At 38.1% G+C, this 22,218-nt stretch overlaps 1 protein-coding gene across 1 annotated transcript; it reads left to right on the forward strand.

The window, feature by feature from the left end:
• The first annotated feature begins 1,462 nt into the window (after window positions 1–1,462).
• Window positions 1,463–22,117, forward strand: LOC107666470 (uncharacterized protein C20orf194-like). The gene is made up of 37 exons (XM_016457799.1): window positions 1,463–1,585; window positions 3,480–3,559; window positions 3,685–3,798; window positions 3,923–4,047; window positions 4,455–4,551; window positions 4,638–4,744; window positions 4,928–5,005; window positions 5,091–5,192; window positions 5,519–5,574; window positions 5,680–5,815; window positions 5,939–6,020; window positions 6,104–6,140; window positions 6,217–6,301; window positions 8,729–8,805; window positions 9,177–9,221; window positions 9,329–9,374; window positions 9,451–9,559; window positions 9,661–9,731; window positions 9,893–9,943; window positions 10,052–10,142; window positions 10,223–10,326; window positions 10,916–11,062; window positions 11,188–11,273; window positions 11,407–11,508; window positions 11,873–11,993; window positions 12,102–12,190; window positions 12,495–12,632; window positions 13,515–13,640; window positions 13,836–13,873; window positions 14,398–14,533; window positions 14,613–14,699; window positions 14,781–14,887; window positions 15,814–15,888; window positions 16,730–16,905; window positions 17,209–17,274; window positions 17,370–17,463; window positions 18,860–22,117. The coding sequence occupies exons 1-37, from the start codon at window positions 1,473–1,475 to the stop codon at window positions 18,964–18,966; spliced, it is 3,501 nt and encodes a 1,166-aa protein (XP_016313285.1). The 5' UTR covers window positions 1,463–1,472; the 3' UTR covers window positions 18,967–22,117.
• Window positions 22,118–22,218: the final 101 nt, after the last annotated feature.

Genomic DNA, 22,218 nt, shown 5'->3' on the forward strand with positions numbered 1-22,218 from the left:
TAGGCGCGTTCTCGACAAGGCGTTCATGCGTATGACGTAGGCGTAACAGAAAACGCAACATAAGCTCCGGGGAGAAGAGTGTAGTCTCGTGAGAACCAAGTTTTGTTTACAGCACAGGAAACCACGTAAACTACATCTGTAGTTTTTGCCGCCGCTGCAGCCTACTCCATCTCGTGGAGCTCCTGTTCGGTTTACTCTGGTTCAAACAAATATGACTGGGCAAAAAACTCATTCTCCTCTTGCCTTATATCAAAATCCTCAAAAAAAAAGACATTTTCACTCAGAATCTTCGTTTTTGTAGTACTAGTTCATGACAGGTGTTGTTTTGCTTTCTCCTCTGGGCTTCTGCATTCGTCAACCGAAGTTCCTGTTTTTCTATTTTTGCTGGTCTCAGACCTACACAAATCAGTAGGCTTGATAATTTTTCACTGACATGTTGCATGTGGTTCTTCATCTCCCATCCCCAAACAATCCATATTTTCGATAACATTAAAGGATCAAGACATTTCTTACAACTTTCTCACAGGACAGATTAGAGAAAAAAAGGAAAGAAAAATAAACATGGCAAGAATCCCCATGATAACGCCAATGGAATGCATAACAGTATAGCCTTTTTCAACAGCTAATGTCACACAACACAAAATGTAGCATTACAAATTGAAGCGCATCACAATAAAACAAACCAAAACTATTACAAATAGATTATAGAAAATACAATAGACTGCATATAGCAGTATTTTTCCTAAACAATTGCATGTGCTTAATTAAAACATATTTCACCCTTGTGCTCGGGTTTAATGGACAATGGTTAGCTGGTTGACCAGCAACTAACCCAGTTGATCAATATAGTTTTTCAAACATAGTGGTAGTGGCTGATCAACAGCAAACACAGTATTATTCAGATTCACAGATCTATAAAATTAGAACAGATTTTCAAACAGAAACGTGTTAAGTAAATTGGTAAAATAAGCAGTCAAAAAAATGTTTAAATTTGGATTTGCATTATTTATGTTCTTTTATAAACCTAATTTATAAGATTAATATACACATATTATAAATGCGGATCAGTCTTAAGAACTGGAACCACTCTTAACTTGTAACCTTATTGCTGTGTAAAAACTTTTTTTTTATTCGCATAAAAAATAATTGAACCGAGAATAACATTGCTCGAGGATTGCACGAGACTTCTTCCTTCGACCTCAGCACGTCAGCAGCGGAGGAGGAGGCAAACGTATATTCTTTTGTTTTGATTTAGCAATAAATGTGTTCATAAACATTTCTTATGCCAAACTGATAAATAGCTGTAAAAACAAAGTTGATATTTCCATCAGGAGATGGCACACTGTCTGTACTCTAACACTGTGCAACGCTGAAAATAACGACTCCCCCCATCCGTGAGAAGATGGTATGCGCGGTTCCTATGCGCTCTAGTCTATTGTTCTCTCCTACAGTGAATCGTTTGCTTACTATGGATGCTAACAGCAATAGAAATAGTGACAGATCTCCAAATGCTTTCTAAATACCAAACAACGACCATGGCTGCTATAAGGACAAACAAATCTCCTTTAATGACCGCTGCCGTAAGGTAATTATTATTTTCCGTCGTTTATTTTCGTGCCGGTTGTATTATAGGCACGATGTTTTTATTTCAAGCAGAAATGACCGTTGCTGAGGCTCGCGGGCCAACCGTCCGCGCGCGCGCCTCCTCCATCTAAAGATATCGTGTCAAAAGAAGATATTTCCGTGTAATAAGATGCTAACATAACCAGTTATTCAATAACATTGTAATTAGCTAGCAGATAATTGTCGAGCGCCCCCGCCCACCCCTCAGCGTGAACCCATTATTCTCGCTTGATTTCTGATCCCCTGAGAGAGACACTTCTCCCGTTTCCAAGATGGTGACAGCATGGGAAGACTGTAAAAATCCGTTCGCCTGGGTTTTAGTTAAATATGAACTTCAAGATATATATTTTGCTATGCCTTGAATGTAAAACGTCACATCAATCGTTTCTTTATTCGGTAATTCAATGGTAAATTCAGTATGACCGGTGATATTTGATTTAATTGTCGAGACCTATCTCATTTCATGCAAAATAATGTTTGTTTGTAATTACATCCATTTTAGTTACACGTATTGTATTGAATATACGTATATGAAAATAAAAAATAGTACAGTAATAAAAATCTTGATCTTGACGTTGTATAGCTGTAGTCTACATAAGCGTTGCCATTATATGAGATCATGGCCAATGATGAATATGGTGGATTTGGGGGATGGAGGGAGGGCCGTCATGTTTCTCACAAACATTCTCAGATAAAAAAGCCTTTTTGTGGCCTCTTTTCAATAAAATATGGCCGTGGAGTCTTTGCACATTATTTGATAATATTAAATGAATAATTCACCCAAATATGAAAATTCTGTCATTATTCACTTTGTCAATCCACACTCCTACACTTTTGGTTTGTCTGTGGAACAGAAAATTAAATATATTTTGAAGAATCCTCTCTCAGATTTTTCCAAACAACAGTTTATAGTAAGTACTAAGTGACACCTTTCACAAACCAATTTCAAATGTTTTTATGAAAGTATAAAGTAAATATGAAATATACTCTACAAATATTAAATATCATTAAATATAAAGGTCCCGTATGATCTGTATTCTTTTATTGTGTTCTTGTGCTTGGTTGTGTGTCCTTAGGCAGGCCTTGGTAAACTAGGGCAATTAAAAACAAATAACTATCATCCTCCTTTTTGTATTATACATGCATAAGTATTAACATTTATTTAATTAAAATTGAACCTACATTACTAACCCAAAATAATGAAAAACTATTAAACACTCTTTTATATCAGTGCCAACCATCAGAATTTTGAAACACTTTGAAACCAAGGTTCAAAACAGTATTACGTATTAAAGCCTCAATTTGTGAATTCATGTGACTTGGGGAGTTTGATACATGCGTTGAACCACTGATTTGAAAACAAGATTTGTAAATAATGTTTTGAATTTTCATGAATCAGTGCTTCAAAAGCACCCATCATCACTAGTTACAGTACAAACAAGAACCCGTGGCATTTGGCCTTTTTTAATCTGTGCATGATTGCAAATGAAATTTCAGTACTCTGGTGTAGAAGATTATTAGTTAATAATGACTTAAATTTAAATCTAATCCTTACACAAATATACCACATGACTCCAGAACACTTGGAATGCTGTGAATGAGCCATATAAACTACTTTTATGGTGTCCTTGGTGCCCCTGATCACTATTAAATGTTCTTGTATGTAAAAGAGCTGCATAAAGAGTTGGACAGACGTTATGGTGAATAAATAATGCCAGAATTTTCATTTTTGTGAACTTTCTCTGCACAAGTCTTATAAGGAGTCCTTCCTTCCTATTTCATGTAATGCAGGATTGTATTGTTTTGTTATTTCCTGAACTATGTTCAGTGAATGTAATGCAATGCCGTTCTTGCAGCTGCTCCCGCTTACGGCAGGTTCAGGCTCTGCTAAGGGATGATGTTAATACAGCTCCAGATGGCATCCTTTGCTCCCTGGGTGAGTTTATTAATCAATATCACCTGTGCTCTTTCACTCACATGATCTTTACTCCAAAGAGACAGGCGGAGATGACTTGCTCCAGTTAGCCACCTGTAAGTAATATGCTCTGTTTGATTTTTCAGGTATTGACAGCCGCTACAATGAAGGCTGCAGCGAGCTGGCCAGCTACCTTTTCTGCGGCTTGTATAAACACAACCATTTTGACATGGAACAGATCCCAGAGGAAGTGCTGGATGGTACAACAATAATATATGCATTCATATTCACTAATAGGATTAAAAAGCTCTTTCATTTCTATCAGTTATTATTGGCTGGATTTAGCGTATTTGTTGTATTGATTGTATGTTTGCTTATTCCTAGATGTGATCATCCTTATTAAGGCAGAGTGTGTGCATCTGTACTGCAACCCAGTGAATTATGGGTACCTGCTTCCCTATGTATCTCACTGGAGGAATCTGCAGCTTCATTGTCTGACCGAGACAGAAGTAATGATCTACAGCACTGCTTTCATGATATCCACATCTCTACTTGGGATGCACTAATATTAAAATTCAAGCTGATACAATAGGCTGATAATTATTTTCATGTGAAGGCAGATATTAAAATATGATACTGCTTTGACTATATATAATATAAACAAATGTTGTCTATATGTTTAATAATGTAATAAAATATAAATATTATAATAAAATATTTTACAAATATAAAAAAGTATGAATTAAAATCACTGTTTTTTTAACAGTGTTGTCAAATTATTTGTTTTCTTGCATATTAACTTTAAGTGAGCATTAGATGACAGCAGAGAGAATCTAAATGTAAAAAAAACAAGTAAAACACACTCATATTCATCTGATTACTATTTTTGTTGTTTTCTTCTCATTTTCTGTCTCAGTATGAGGATGAAGAGGTTGCGGAGGAATTTAAAATCTCAAGTTTTGTGTCCATGGTTCAAGACTGCCGTTGCATTGGAATTCCCTACAGTTCACATGGTAAGCATGTGATACACTGATGAAGGCATTGCAAAAGCGTTGTACTTTTAACCATAATGTTTACGGTTGATTCATATTGTCCATAGGCCATGTTCAGAAGTTTGACATGTTCATGTTGGAGAAATGGCCCATCGTTCAGGCATTTGCCTTGGAAGGAATTGGGGCTGGAGTGTTTTTCACCATGAAATATAAGGTTGTGTATTTATACTCCATGACCTTTACTTATACATGACTTATGGGTTATACACATATACACATATACACATTTTGTAATAATCATGTTATATAAACAGGATTGATAATAGTGTAAATGCAAATAAACTAACATACCTGTTTTTATTGTGTTCTTCACCAAATTGTTTCTTGCATCTTATAGCTCACAGATGTAAGTCAGAGACTTTGGCAAGTCTACAGCAGATTGGACCCAGCGTCTCTGGACTCCCTTCTTAATGAGGTAAATCACTTGCATAGATTGCTAGTCAAATGCCCATGCACACATTTCTTTCTTATACAAGAGTGGATGTGATACTCTCTCACAGGATCTTCAGCTTTTCGAAAGACAGTGGAGCTGTCTGTTCTCCAGTATGGAAATCGAGAGTGCACTTTCCATGCAGGAACTGTCAGAGGCCCAATTTGCAGAGGTGCTGTTTGTGATATTATCACTACCAAAATTTAAAGTGCAAATAAAATCATAGATGGTTTATTAACTTTCAGATGACATCTAGGTTGCATGAGCTGGGTAATGTTAACTAATAGTTCAATAGCTATTTAGGCATTGTAGTTCTCCACAATTGACTGCAACCTCAATTTTACTCTGTTCTTGTATGGAACAGCCACTTAAATGGTCCCAATGGATAAAATCCATCTTTATTATTGTGGTTTCATGTTGGCTTTAACAGTCACTGAAAATAACATGTTGGGTGTGATTCTTTGTGTGATGCTTAATCTCATTTTCTGTGTCTTTCAGCCTTTCAGGACATATTATTCGCATGGCCTTATTTCCAGCAATATCACAGACAAGAGGTATTTACATATGATACAGTAGCTCTTATTTCTAAGAAAGACATTCTGCAGGAATTATTTCTCTTTGTATGGCATGTAATGAATTTTACACTGTTTGTATGCCAGTAAAAGCAGGCAGCCATTTGTGTTGTTTGGGAGCCACTCTACTAAGGAAGATCTGGAGAACTACTGTTTCACCTTCCCTTCTGAAGGCCACCAGGTTCGCAACACTGGCCCTGGTGGGGGTGTTGCCAAACACATGGTGAGAGCGCCACACAGCGGCATGATGACTGAGACCTCTACTTACATTAAATCCTCTACTTCCTTTATGTATTTTTCTACATAAAACAATTTAATATGTGTGTTTGTTATACCTCTCTCACAGCTGCTGCAATGTGTGGCTCCTAAAGGGCCACTAGCCTGTGCTCGAACCTATTTCTTTGGAAGCACACATGTCCCATATTTGGGTAAGTGTATCTCTAGAAAATGTTTTAATAAAATAATTTTTAATTTCTCTGTCATAAGTTTACTGTTTTTTTTAATCCGACAGGAAATGACAACATCCAGCAGAAGGGCACAGATCTCCAGTAAGTACACCAATCGCTCTCTGTACTGTGTTTTGATGACTGGATTGGTATTAAAGGTAGACCTGTTGTGTTGCAGGCTGCTTTCACATATCTACACAGCTGTGGTTCAGTCTGTACTAGCAGGAATCAAATGTTTCTCCATCAACTCCAGTGCTAGTAAGGTAAGTATTACACCAAAGGGGCCCTGTTTAGTAAAACTGTGATGAACATTAATGTAGGGTTCACATTAAAAGTAAAGCTTATTTACAAATAAAATAAAAAGGCAACTTAAAGGGTTACTCTACCTCAAAATGAAAATTTTGTCACTAAACACTTACCCCATGTCGTTGCAAACCCGTAAAAGCTTCGTTCATCTTCGGAACACAGCTCATATTCTCCAAAATGGTGCTACGGTGATGCGGAGAGACACAGAGGAGACGAATAGTTGAATAAAGTCGTTATTTTTGTTTTCTTCGCATACAAAAAGTATTCTCGTCGCTTCATAACGTTACGGTTGAACCACTGATGGCAGATGGACTATTCTGACGATGCTTTTCAAGCTATTTAGGCATTGTAGTTCTCCACAATTGACTGCAACCTCAATTTTACTCTGTTCTTGTATGGAACAGCCACTTAAATGGTCCCAATGGATAAAATCCATCTTTATTATTGTGGTTTCATGTTGGCTTTAACAGTCACTGAAAATAACATGTTGGGTGTGATTCTTTGTGTGATGCTTAATCTCATTTTCTGTGTCTTTCAGCCTTTCAGGACATATTATTCGCATGGCCTTATTTCCAGCAATATCACAGACAAGAGGTATTTACATATGATACAGTAGCTCTTATTTCTAAGAAAGACATTCTGCAGGAATTATTTCTCTTTGTATGGCATGTAATGAATTTTACACTGTTTGTATGCCAGTAAAAGCAGGCAGCCATTTGTGTTGTTTGGGAGCCACTCTACTAAGGAAGATCTGGAGAACTACTGTTTCACCTTCCCTTCTGAAGGCCACCAGGTTCGCAACACTGGCCCTGGTGGGGGTGTTGCCAAACACATGGTGAGAGCGCCACACAGCGGCATGATGACTGAGACCTCTACTTACATTAAATCCTCTACTTCCTTTATGTATTTTTCTACATAAAACAATTTAATATGTGTGTTTGTTATACCTCTCTCACAGCTGCTGCAATGTGTGGCTCCTAAAGGGCCACTAGCCTGTGCTCGAACCTATTTCTTTGGAAGCACACATGTCCCATATTTGGGTAAGTGTATCTCTAGAAAATGTTTTAATAAAATAATTTTTAATTTCTCTGTCATAAGTTTACTGTTTTTTTTAATCCGACAGGAAATGACAACATCCAGCAGAAGGGCACAGATCTCCAGTAAGTACACCAATCGCTCTCTGTACTGTGTTTTGATGACTGGATTGGTATTAAAGGTAGACCTGTTGTGTTGCAGGCTGCTTTCACATATCTACACAGCTGTGGTTCAGTCTGTACTAGCAGGAATCAAATGTTTCTCCATCAACTCCAGTGCTAGTAAGGTAAGTATTACACCAAAGGGGCCCTGTTTAGTAAAACTGTGATGAACATTAATGTAGGGTTCACATTAAAAGTAAAGCTTATTTACAAATAAAATAAAAAGGCAACTTAAAGGGTTACTCTACCTCAAAATGAAAATTTTGTCACTAAACACTTACCCCATGTCGTTGCAAACCCGTAAAAGCTTCGTTCATCTTCGGAACACAGCTCATATTCTCCAAAATGGTGCTACGGTGATGCGGAGAGACACAGAGGAGACGAATTGTTGAATAAAGTCATTATTTTTGTTTTCTTCGCGTACAAAAAGTATTCTCGTCGCTTCATAACGTTACGGTTGAACCACTGATGGCAGATGGACTATTCTGACGATGCTTTTCATACTTTTCTGGACCTTGACAGCGTAATTTACTTGGCAGTCTATGGGACAGTCACAAGCCTCCCGGTTTTCATCCAAAATATCTTAAATTGTGTTCCGAAGACGAACTAAGCTTTTACGTGTTTGGAACGACATGGGGGTAAGTGCTTAATGACAAAATGTTCATTTTGGGGTGGAGTATCCCTTTAAGATGGGAAAGGCAGCTTAAGAAGTAAATGTGGGTAAAAAGTTTCATTTCAGAAATAGCTTTCCGATAACTATAAGTATAATGTTTTAAAATCACAAAAGGTGTTTTCCCATTAGCAAAGTTTTATGGACAAAAAGGGGCCATTGTCAGGTGTAATGAAACATTAAGCGTAGTTCACACAGAAATCACTGTAAAACTAAGCAGCTTTCTTTTGGTCAACATGAATTTGTCTGCGTGTGGAAACCCTAACAAATAATTCTAAATCATGTGGATTCCTATTAAATTGATTGGATTTTGCCTGAAATTTTGGTGAACAAAGGTAAATATGACAGCACCATACCAGAACTATAACGATAACCACACAGGAATTATTTATACATTTATATATGTACAAGGAGCCTTTATACGGTATCACAGTATTTTTATGATGCCATCATTATGGGCTTAGAAAGAATTTTGCTCAGGTTATCAATATAGAAAATGATGCATTTTTTTTTTCAAGGCAAAGGATGTAGCCGAGCAAACGTTTCAGCTGGCCTTGGACAACTTTGGGTTGATTCAGTACAGGGGAGCTCTCAGGTATGCAATTCACACAGAAAGGGCCCAGAAGAAATCTGCATATTTTTTTCTATGACTCTTTCTAAGCTGATTTAGGGGTGAATTCTATGGAATGAATTTAAACAATGTCATAGAAAGGTGAAGTATGATCAAATTATGTAACAATATTTATTAAACAAACACACAGGGGCTACAGAATGTATAGAACTGACAAACCTTCCAAATCTGGAAATCTCTGTAACTTTCTCTGGGGTTCTGAGCTTGCAGATTCCTTGTGGGCCTTGGCTATTAGACAGTGGTTATTAAAAGTGAAGTTATATTTAGGTCTCACCATAGGACACATTTTGTGCATGCTTTGTGATTTGAGAATCTACTTTGTCTGTTTAATTCAGATCCAAAGCTGTGTTTAGCATACAGGCTGTCAACAATGAGGGAACGTGAGTTTCTAAGCACAGACACAGCTATTGCCCTTCACACATTATACTGCATTGTACATTTTCCACATTCTGTATTTCATCACTTGAAACAATCTTCCTTTACACAGAATCATTCCCCTCAGTGATGAGGACAGTCGCTTTATGGTAAAAACTGTGAGTATAAAACTTTTCCATCCCAGCTGCAGCTTTTCATTTTACTGCAACTTGTATTAAATGGCTGACTCCACAGGCGTCCATGATGGTGCACGATATCCCAGATCTCCAGTGCGGAGGAAACCTGGGATCAGTAGTTTTCTCTGAGTCCTTTCTAGAGTCCAACGTTTACATTCAGCAGAGAGGTAAAAATCCGTTTTGTGAGAGTATTCAGTTGGAGGTTAATAGAGTACTAATTAATACTAAGTAGTACATGTGAGATTGTAAGGCACCTCTTCTCCTGCAGATGGCGCTCTTTCCTCTGACAGCTGTTTCACTGTGCTCACCTCCTCAGTTCCTCGCCATGTCTGCTGGCTGGTACAGTGCACTCATTGTCTTTCTGCACGGTTGTGCCAAAATGTGCATTTCTTGTTAAAAACATGATAAATTATGGCAGAATAATTTTTTAGCAGTACTATTATGATTGATCATTTTGATTGAACGCTGAGTTAATTGATTTGTTGTTTTCTTTGTTATAGGTAGATGAGGCTGATGTGCGAATGTCTGAACAGGCTCAGCATCTGCTGAAGGTGAAGTTTTACAATGCGGTAGTTTGTACAAACCATTGAACCTCCTCCCTCATGCTGTATTAACTGTTATATATATATGCTTTAAAACCTGTGTGTGTGTGAAAACAGGAAGAGGATGGTACATGTTTGGGCATTCCTCTAACAGTGAGAGACTCTGCCTACATGTTCTCCAACAGCCTGCTGTCTACACCTGAGGAAGGTCAGATTTCATCTCTACTGGAAGGTCATGGTTTCAAGTACTCTTTGTGCATAGGCATTAATGTGTTTATTGTCCTGTAGGGAAACTGGTGTTTTTCTCTGAGGGTATCCTGTTTGTGCATCCTCGTCACGGCTCCATTACACTCTCTATGAGTCACATCAACACCATTAAGCTCTATGATGGGGTGAGCAATCTTAAATGTTGACATCTAGGTTGCATGAGCTGGGAAATGTTAACTAATAGTTAAATAGCTATTTATTAAATACATTCATGATATATTTGGGGTCAGAATGATAAAAAAAAAAAAAAATTAATACTTTTATTCAATAAAGATGTATTAAATTGGTCAAAATTTTACAGTACATTTTTGTTTCAAATAAATGCTGTCATTAAACAGAACAACTTATGAACATTAATGAATAATAAAAAATAATAATTAAATTTCTTGAGTACCAAATCAGCATTTTAGAATGAATTCTGAAGGATCATGCGACACTCAAGACTGGAGTTGTAATTAATGGCTGCTGAAAATTCATCTTTGCATCACATGAATCAATTACATTAAAAAAAAATATATATATTAAAATAAAACAGTTATTTTAAATTGTAAAAATATTTCACAATTTTACTATATTTTTGATGAGATAAATGCCTTGTTGAGTGTAAGAGACTAAGAGAAGATGTTTTCAAAATAAATATATTTTAACCCAAAACTTTTAAACAGTACTGTATATATCATCAATTTAGCTTTGTATGTAATGTTGTTTTCACAGGGCTCTCTGTCTGATGTTTCAATGCTGTTCATCAAGTATCAGACCTCTCTGCTTCCGCACCTTCCATTCCCTTTACACAGTGCTGATTTCTCTCTGGCTATCGCTCTGCTTCCCAGAACCAAGTGCTACAAAAGCTTCTATTCACAGGTGCTCACATACACACACACACACACATACATATGCAGGCGGAACATTTAGGTTTCTGTCGTCCTGCAGAGTTGTTGTATTCTGTTTAGTGTTTGGTTGTAAATGAGTTGTGATATGATTTGCAGGTCCTGCCAGCTTGGCGTAAGTCAGACTCTGGGTTGAGAGTGCAACACGTCCTCAATGATCAGTTGAGCCCTGAGCACAAGAACATGTGAGTTAACACTTCATTCTGCATCAGCTCAGCCAACAGCATTCAGCCTGATTTGTTAAGATCTTATTGTGCTTGAGCCCCAAGGTATCATGATGTAGCACATAAATGTATCCCATGACGTGTTTCCTCTCAGGTACTTCAGGCTGTTAAAGCTTCATGAGATACATACAGCAGCGGCAAACAGCCATAGAGCTGTTCTGAAGACTGCTTACCCACAGCTGCCAGAGCAGGACAGGTAACACACACATACACACCTCCACCCCGTCCTAACTAGGGATGATGTGGCAGAATGTCAAGCGATAAATCTGTCTCTGTTTTGTTAATCTGAGTTTTTGACCTAACCAGCTATGACTATGACAGGCAATTGACAAGACATTGTGCCAGTTGCTTTCTTTGGTATCTGTCAGTAAGGTCAAAATTCTGAACTATCTGTCAAAATTCTGAGCCCACTATTGAAAATGGTGCTATCATGCTGAAAAATCAACAAATTGACGACAAACTGTCTTGTATATACAGCATATATTCCGATCGTCTTATTGGTTGCACTGACTTTGTTGCTTTGCTCATGTACATTGATGTCTGTCAAATTTTCTGCTCAGGTTCCTTCAGCATTTTGCCATCAGCAGTAGCGTGGGTGAAGAATCTGTCTGTAGCGACCACTTATCTACTGTGTTGTCAAACACAGCACCTGAAAACATCAAACCTGAATCCAAGATAAAGGTGAAATGCATGTGTATAAATACAACACAGTCATACATAATCTGACAAGTCATGCTGGAGGAAACAGAGCATATGAATAATAATAGATAAATGTGCTTGTGTGTGTAGGTGGTCCTCACTATCATTGCAGGCTTGCCAGGCAGTCATAAGGAGAATCTGTGTGATTTCTTGATGGAAGTGAATCAAAATAGCGCCAGGTGAGAGAATAATCAAAATGCCATGAACTTTATCTATGCTCATTACAACTGTCACATTGGCTTACATTTAATATTGGATGTGGCAGATTTCTGACTTCTGACCATAATGATTTTTGCTGTACTGCTATTGGAAGAACTTTAAAACCAAATGGTAATTTGGAATATGTGTTCTACTGCATTTATCTAAATAGAAGGTTGGAAATTCTGACTTTCTGAGTTCAGTGGAAAGCATCTTGAATGCTAGCGTGCTCATTACTGTCTTTTTATCCTTACACTCCAAAACTGAGGACTGTTTGATTGACAGGTGGGAGGTGTTTTGCCCTGCTCTGGAAGGCTCTGAGGAATTCAGTGCGTCACACCTTCAGCGGTTTCTGAGCAGCCTTCTGGCCAAGCAGAGGGAGACGGATTTGAATTCAACCAGAGTTGTGCTGCTTATACCAGGGTAAGACAGACATGAACATTGAGTCTCAAAACCTTGAGGATCATGTTTATTTCAGCTGCTCACTACTGATGAATTTTACAGCATTGATGGACTTGAGGCGAATAACAATATGTTGCCTTCTTTAGAGCTGCTTATAGCTGAATTTAACTGTTTTCAGAATTAATGAGCTTTGCAGTTTTTGAACTGAATCAACATTAAACTGACTGAGCAGAATATTGACACTATTGTCATATTAGAGCTGCTTTACAAGAGAATTTAAATTGGTCATTGTGACGAGTGGGGGCGGGGCCCAGAGCCGTGGGAACGGAGCGAGGCCGGTGGAGTAATTGATAATGAGCGACACCTGCACTACTCACCGGTCTCGAGTCCCACGGAGGAGCTCCGGAAGGATAAAAGGAGGAGTGGAGAGAGCTGAAAGAGGAGAGAGGACCAGGCCTGGATTTTATTTTGTGTTTTGTGTGCGGCAGTCGTCCGCGAGGGGCTGCCGCTTTACTTTCATTTTGTGTTTGTTTATTTTATTAAAGTCTTTAAATGTTCGCCGGTTCCCGCCTCCTTCTTCCCGAACTACGAACTTTGTTACATTGGTGCCGAAACCCGGGAGGAAGGAGGAACACGCTGTCAGAGAGTCCTCGCTCATTATCAATTACTCCACCGGCCTCGCTCCATTCCCACGGCTCTCGGCCCCGCCCCCACTCGTCACTGTCATATATTTAATAAAGTTTGCGTCATTGATGCTGTTGTTGACAAGCTATGAAGCTGCTTGGAAACAATCAGTCTGTATTGTATAAAATAAAGCTGACTGGACTTGACTGTTCTGAGACATAGCCATCACATACAAGAATCAATTAAATGAAGTTTTTATGCTTACTGTATGTGTTGTAGGTACACCGATGTGCTAGATGTAATCCAGGCAATCACGGCTCTTCCAGACCCACAAGTTCACAGCCAAGTGACAGTGGGTGCCGTCTCAGCATGTGTCAACCCACTCACATCCTTCATCAAACACAGGCAAGAGTTTTTCCACATGACATTTATCACACCTACTTTTCCAGACAAACACTTGTAATTCAGATTGTAAATGCTGTAATAAGAATTATATGTCATTATGTAATTATAATGTAAGTGTCTAAAGGGCCTGTTAACACGCTGTAATTTCCCTTGTTTGATGTCGTCTCTGAAGCTCTCTGAAACTGCTCTTTACAGGCTTCTCTTCCCCAAACTCCTGGAGCAGTGCAGTCAGGGTGAGTTTCTCTCAATATGGTGCCTGTGTATGAATGTTGCAGAATAGATTATCAGATCTGTCGCTGTTGTGGGGTCGTATCGTGTGAAATCAGATTTTCCTGGATCTTTGGAGATTGAAAGTTCTTTGTACTATGAAACCTACCATCATTTTCAGAGTTTAAACTTCCCTTGCTTCGATAAAGTGCATTTTTAAAACTAAAATTTGTCAGAAACTAACCAAATTTACATATCAACAGTGCTTAATTGGTGTTCAGCAACTTTCTGTATCTGCATATCCCTGTGAAGAATCCCATGGTTAGAAACCAGCATTATTTTTAACAAAGTCCCTGATCATTTCCATCTGATATGAACAATATCAATCAAAGTGTACTGAGTATATTATGAAGACAGTGAGACATCACCAGTGTGCCCTTAATTAAAGCAGCCTCATTTAACCTCAGTGCTCTAGGGGAATTGCCCCTGTAATAAGTGCACTGTAAGTGGCTTTGGATAAAATGATTTCTTAGATGAGCTTCTCTTTCAGGCGTCGTCAGCAATGTTATCTTCACGGGTTTGACTACCGAGCAGAAGCACCCACTTCTCAAACACATGCAGCAGCTGATCCGTGCAGCCAGTCCCAGCACTGCATTTATCTCAGCAGAGAAATGGGCGGTTAGAAGGTTTGTACATTGATATTTTCTCTGACATACACACTCACTTAATTTTAATATTACTTAGCGATAATTTTTTGTATTGTAGGACTGAAGATATACGGCTTATTCTGAATGACAGCAGTTTCTCACAGTCTCATATGATCAGTGCACGATACCTGCTGTATCCTGGCTGGTAATGTTTTCGTTCTCTACATGTGTGCGTATACACAGGTGTATGTTTAACTATATTGAACTATAGTGTGTATTGTTTCAGGTGGGAAGGCAGGTTTGTTTCTGGAAGTGGATCACTGTCTATGTCTCAGCATTGCATTGAGTTCAGTCGTGCATTGGAAAAGGCATTATTTCTGCAGCTCTGCAAAGGTAAGCATCTGTTTGTGTGTATTTATCATCATTCATAAGACTGTCACAATCATGACAATTTTTTTAATTAATTTAAATAAATTTAAAAATAAACAAACAAAAAGCTTCAAAATATTTTTATAAAATATTTTAAATAATACAAATATTTACTTTACGAAATAAAAATGAAAATTACAAATGTTGCATTAGCAACTATCTGAAATATGTTTAATTGCTAAATTACTAAAACTTAAATTAAATTACTACTACTAAAACTAATTACTAAAACAAAATTGCTAAATTGGAAATAATGGCTAATTCAAAATTGTATTAAATACTATAGTAATATATAAATAACACTGGCACAGAGCAGAATGACATGAAGAGTAATAAAAAAAAATTTTAGTATCATTATTTCCATTCTAAATTATTCACATGGCATTGTAAGGTGGTCTGGATAAAACTCAAACCTTTATGTTGCACAAAAAAAACTCCTTTATGGTTCTGTTAAAATATGTTTTAATTAAAGATTAAGAAAGTATATAGGGTCAGTTGAATTGAGATGAGAACACCACCTCTAAAGATGATCTGAATTTTGCGTAATGCACAAATGCTTTAAAAAGAGGCACAGCGTGTGCATTTAATGGCATATTTACTTAAAATGACTATTTTGATGCCACTATATGATTGTAATTTAACATGCAGAATGTTTGAGGTCTTTTTAAATCAAAGCAATCTGATCAAATAATTGTGATCAGGTGATTATGTAATAATTGTGAGAGGCCTAATCATCAATAATAAATATTCAAGAGGGTTTAATTATAAAGTGATTGCTGACAGTATATGTAAGGATGCTGTACAATCATGTGCTAAAAATGTAACTGTCAAAAGTAAGTGATCAAAGTCAACACAACTCACAAGTCTCTCTGTCTCCTTTCTTTTCTCAGCTCTGAAATCCTCTCTCAAACCCAGCTCTTTCACAGGAAACATCTATCACATCAGTGGGAAAGTGCTGTTCTCTGGTAGGCCAGTCAGTCTCCATAACCTCCCTCAAATCTCTTATTATTAATTTTTTTATGGCTTTATACAGCGTGACATAGTCACAAATCAGTTATGATTGTCTATAAATGTGTATTGTTTGATTCTAGGATGTCTATTGCTCTGGTTTTGTCTGTGTAGTTAATGTATGATTTTTCCATGAGAAGTAGTAGGCAGGGGGCCTGTGGGGTAACGCCACACGGTAGGACTCTCACCTCTGGTTCCTCAAAGTGATGTGGCCTGCACACATTTGTTTTCACTCCTTTTTTCTCAGTCGTTTCCTCCTGTGGTCACATTTTTTTGGAGGGTTTTTGACTGTCCTCTGTTCCTTTGAATCTGTGGTGGAGTTGCATGGAGAGAGTGGGTAAATTGACAGAATGGAGAGAACTGAGTGATTTAATAGTGCCTGAGTAACAGCACGCTAGATAGTGTAGTTCATTTAGGACCCATACGGTCCGAACACCATCTGTGATGCCTAGTTATCACCATGAATCATCTGTGTTTTGTTATGGAAATCTTTTGATTTTTGGTGCCTATGTTCGGTTTGGTGTGTGATTTGCTTTCAGATACTGTAAGTTGATTTTTTTCGTAACATTCAGTGCATTGTGATAAGTTGTTTTCAAGTTTGACTCCTTGCTTGCTTGTAGAGTGCAGAGTCGTAGTCCACACTGCAGAGGAGTGATTGATGGGATGGATGGCTGTTGGCACGCCATGCTAGACATAGCTCCGTCTGATGACATGTTTGATAAATTAGTGTGCAGCATGTTGGACTCAGTGAAATGTGTGTGTGTATCTGACTGCATGCGGTGTCTGTTTTCACTGTAGACAATGACAGACAGATGGTGGTAAACTGTAACTCTATCAGTGGGAATGTGACCATTGCCCCTGATCAGGGGACTCACCATGGCCCACGGACAACAAACAACTGTTATCTAATGTTTCACGGAGTGGGGCTCACCCAAGAGGGGCTGAAAGACTGGCTTCGGCATTGTGCCAAACAGGTAAATTCTCATAGGTGGGAGCAGGTGGAATCTACAGACTTCTTCCATATTTTCTTCCCTAATTTTGTGGGAGGAATAAACATTGATTTAAGCATAGTAAAATGTGTGCTGAGAGCAACAACATATTGGTAGCCGAAAGCATTATCATGTAACCCAGAATACTTAAACAATTTTATGAACTACGTGCAATTCTGCAGACTTCTGTGGGCGCAGACTCCTGCATATAAGAGAAGGAAATTTTAATGAAATCATAAACATTTGAGGGTTAGGGCTTAAACATGTCAGTGTTTTTGTGTTTCACAGAAAGTTGCAAAAAAAATCAAGAAGAATAAGAGGACGCTCACCCCACAGGAGATCAGATACATTCATGTGAGTACCGACACGCTTGCGCTCACACATATTTTCATTAATTTAGCACCAAAGCAAATAGTTGATCTAAATATTTTCATCTTGTGTGTCTTTAGGTGAAAAGACACCTTGATCCTCTCCCTCCTGGTTACTTCTACAATGGTCATCACTTCGTCAGTTTCTTTGGAGAAAAGCAAAACTTCCATCCTCGTATCTTTAAATTGTAGTTTAACTTTTTAACCAGATGTGGTGAAGTTTACACTACCGTTCAGACGTTTGAGGTCAGTAAGATTTTTTTTGTAAATTAATACTTTTTTGTCAGCAAGGATTAGGGTTGTGAATCGAATATCAATTCCAATTCCAGAATCGGATACTCAAGGTCAGGAATCGGATACTTGTTGTAAAATTAAAATTTCAATTCCACCTATCAATTCCTGTATGCGCATATATATTTTTACGTGGTGAAAAGGGGCTGTTAAAAATGTTCTTTGAATCATTCATTCAAGATATTCATTCAAAAACACGGATTCATCTAGTAATGAATCATTGAATCATTCCATTCATAAATTCCATGAGATCTTGTTTAGTTGTCTAATATTTTTTTTCTTCAGAACTGTGAGAGAAATACAATCTTCATTAAAAAAAAAAAAGTCTAAATTTATCCAGAATCATGCAGCTCTATTTTGCACACAAATGGCTCTTAATCAAGTCCAGTTTTTATGTAGCTGATTTTTGTTCATGGTATTCGGCAGCAATTAAATGTTTAGCTAAAAGAGACCCAGAATAAATATGTCTGATTTCTAAATGTTTTTAAATGACTTTTTTTAACTACATTGGAATCGAAACTGGGAATCGATAAGAATTGGAATTGATAAGCAGAATTGGAATCGGAATTGGAATTGATCAAATTCAAGTGATACCCAACCCTAGCAAGGATGCATTAGAATTAATCAAAAGTGACATTAAAGATAATGTTACTAAATATTTCTATTTCAAATGAATACTGTTCAAATCAGCATATTAGAATGATTTCTGAAAGACCTTGTGACACTGAAGACTGGGGTAGTGACGCTGAAAATTCAGGAATAAATTACGTATTAAAATAAAAAACTTTTTTTTTACTGTATTTTTGATCAAATAAATGCAACCTTGGTGAGCATAAGAGACTTCCATTAAAAGCATGTAAAACTTACCAACCACAGACTTTTGAACAGTAGTGTACTTTTAACCTAATGTCTGCACTGCAACAGTAGCATGCTGTTGATTACCATAGACAGTAATTTCAACTTGTCCTGTTTGTTTATGTGTGTATAAACAAACAGGAAGGTGATGTTTACTTTTATTAATCCGATAAGTAGGCTTAATGTTTGATCAGGAGCGTTGAAAAGCAGCACATTTGCACAGCTAAGCTTTCATTAAAAGTGTATTACTGTAAATGCATTTATACACACTCATGAGGCATCATTTAAAATTATTCTCAGTTGTAATCAACAGCATTAAAAATAATATTGAATATTGACAGTATTGAATATTTACTGTGTGCTTGTCAGAACCGATGTGTTTGTGTGATCCGCTTGTTGTTGATTCCTTACATGTGTGTGTTCAGTGATGGATCAGTTCATTGATGAATATGTGCAGGAGGCCAATAAAGAGATTGAACACTTCAACAGAAAGGTGGACCTGCAGCCTCACGTTGACCTCTTCGACCCCTAATCCTCTCATATGACAAATTCACTTTCCGGGAAAAGGGAGGGGAGGGTCACTTTACAATCACTAACGTCCACTATCCAATTACCCGCTCAAAACCGTCCATTTCACATGTTAGAATGAGGGATTTGCTGTTGAGAGATGGGGAGGATTTAGCTCACAGCCAGGAAGAAATATCACAGCCTAATGAGAGATCCTTTGCCCAACATACCATGACTGTAAATAGTACCAGCGCCCTGAGAAAGCTGAAATGCTGTTGTGTAAAACGACACAGCTAAAGCCTCAGATGTGTCGAAACATTCCTGTAAAGAACAATATTTTCTCTGTATTATAAAATAGGAGGTAAACAGAAATTCGAGGCTTATATATAGGCTACAAGGGATGCCCAGATCATTACTCTCTCCGCAGTGTACATACTGTAGTGCTGAGGCTCCCTGCAGTGAAGGTTGTTCTACTGTAATTCCAGTGCCTAGCAGACATATTGAGCTGAATTGTAATGAAGGTTGTCAGTGAGGCTGAAAGTGATCAAACAGAAGGCTCATTTCCAGCCGTGTGCATCTGGAAAAGCAGGTGCACTGCACCTGCCCTCAGTCAGCCTCTGTCAATCTATCGACCCCCACTGTGTGGATCAGGGCTGAGGATCTCTCATGTGCTGCAGTTCTCTTGTCAGCCATTCCAAAGTCATTAACTGACACGCCGGTGCGTCAAGTAACCCCATTTCGGGAGGGTTAGGGAATCAGGGTATGATGGAGCGTTTATTATTAGAAGTTTTTATGTGTTCTTAATCAGATTGACTTGTTGGTGTTGGCTTCGTTTGTAGCACCAGGGATCGGTTTGGTGTGTTAAACCCATGCTTGCCGAGCGTGTGCTGGTACAAAAGCATGGCAGAAGCAGAATTAGTGTGCTTATATCACCCCTGTACTGTATTAGATCCGTACCGTTCGGTATTACGGTCGTATTTTAACTCTATCTTGGGGTGTGTGTCATTCTATGCATGTTTACTTGGACTAGTCACACACAGCAGGAGAGCAGCAGTGTCTTGTGTGTGTATATACACACACATTTGAACTTTTGTCTATAAGACGAGCCTTAAAAGTAATGTTTTGAAACAATTACAGCGCTACTAAAGGGATGCACTTCCAAAGAAACCCAGACACTGCTGGTCTCCTCTGTGCTGCAATATACTGTACCGGTGTTAATACACTACATGGTTAGCAGTTCTTTCACCAAGCCATATTCACTCTTTACTGTGGAGATTTATGAGCTACATAGTGCTAATGTTGCTATGGGCCTTTTTAGTGTTCCTTTAGAGATTTCTAATATGGTAACTTTGCCTTTATGTCTCTTGACACTTCTGTACCTTGTCAGTATGCAAGTGCAGTTTTACTCAAGGCCGCCCTGTTGTGAATAAACTCTGAAAGGACATTGCTGAGATGTAGATCCGACAAGCAAAGACAAACCGACTACTCCCTAATAGGTGACAGAGCCTCAGAGGTAAGCAGTCACTTCACGAGTGCTGAAACACAATCACCGATGTGCCCCACACACACACACCGCTCATTTAGCTGGTGGTGTCACTATTAGTTGGGTTCTACACAGCAGCTGTCCTTAATGGGTACAGGGCTACATAACACTTATATAATGTGTAGTTCAAAGTAGCGGCAATTTTTAGCACATACTATCCGCATGTGTTAAGATGTCATATAGAGTTCTATTTAAGCTAACTGAAATGCCTTTCACCAAACTGGAACAACCAAGTAAGAAATCGCAAGAATTCTATCTATTTTTCATATTGGAAAAAAGGTGATTTATCTTTGCAAATTCTATTTTTCTAATGCTGTGAAATCAATTAAATTGGAGCCAGATGATAGTATTCCTCAGGCGAAGCAGATTCTCTCCTGTGAGAGATATTTGGCTGCCGCTGCAGAGTCTTGGCAGAGAGCAGGGGCATCCCCGAGCAGAGCCAAGCGCCAGTGTTGGTGAAAGGATATGAAGAGTTGTTTATCTATGTAAGTGTAAAGGGCCAGTAAGGGTCTGCCGAGTAACAGAATGGCACTGGAGGGTCACCGTGTAAAACTCAAGAAATTTGGGCTTTTTGTCAAGAGATGAGAACTATGAATCTGTCTTTTGCTCCTCATCGCAGAGGACTCTAGTGAGGCCCTCCAGAGGCAGTTCCTGGTATTATGTGAACCCCCTCTGGCCCGCACAGCTGTGCTCGTGGAGCTGAGGTTAGAGGAATAAAACAGAGTTTGGTGGAAAGGTTTATGACATGAATATGTCAAGAATAATTTTTAATTTGCGGCTGCAATGCTATTTAGATAGGAGGGATAGATTTATGTTGTTTTGTTTTGCTGAACGCAAACCGACCTGGGTTTTCCAAAAGGTCAACTTTTAAAGAAAAGCAATTTTTTTAGTCATAACATTGCCTTTGGTGGCGAACTCTTATTATTATAGATAAATATTCTGACTTTCAGTGGTCACTGAAGGCTTGTTCACAACCAAAACTTTTTATCTTGTCCAGCCCCTAAATCTGATCGTTGTTTTAATAACCAACCAGAGGCTGAATATTCAGACAGCACATGTCTTGTGTTCTCAGGTATGTAGTAGAGTTGGCAACACCAGCATTGCAAGTTTTATTTCAAACGTCCATCACAGCCGGCCTACATTTAGTGCATTTAGTGTTGTGGATGAATGTGCTGTGCTTCAGGGGCAACAGTAAAATTAGGACAAGCTAAAGGGCTAAATGATTTCCAATTGCTGCTGGCTGGCTGGGGACAAGCCTGAAAATTGAAATAGCTAAAAATAGATATTATTAGCTAAAAGTTATTTGCACAAAGCTAAACATGCACCCATGAGGTCTTATATTGGCGTTTTGGGGAAACATTGGACCTTTTTGACCCAGAGGGAAAATGTGGGATTCATTTAGATTCCCTAGTCTTTACCTCAGTTTCCGAATATCCAGTGCTCAGAGTTCATAATATCTTCTTAACTGAACAAGATTTCAGACGGTTCTACTTGAAAAGTGCCAAAAGGTCTTAAATAACTTTTTTGTTTGTTTTGTTTGTTTGTTTAAAGGGGTTAAACAAAAGTTTGTGAAAAATCTAAATTTGAGTGTTGTTTGCACAAAACTACTGTAACTCGTGTTTTCTCCTGTGACTGATGCTTTTTTCTAATATATATGTTGTATTTATGACAAAATAACACATTAAAATATTTATAAGCTACTTCTGTTGATGAGCTATTTTTATTATCAGTCAA

The sequence above is a fragment of the Sinocyclocheilus anshuiensis genome, unplaced genomic scaffold (genome assembly GCF_001515605.1).
Source record: "Sinocyclocheilus anshuiensis isolate Anshui unplaced genomic scaffold, SAMN03320099.WGS_v1.1 scaffold63, whole genome shotgun sequence".
Classification (NCBI taxonomy): Eukaryota; Metazoa; Chordata; class Actinopteri; order Cypriniformes; family Cyprinidae; genus Sinocyclocheilus; species Sinocyclocheilus anshuiensis.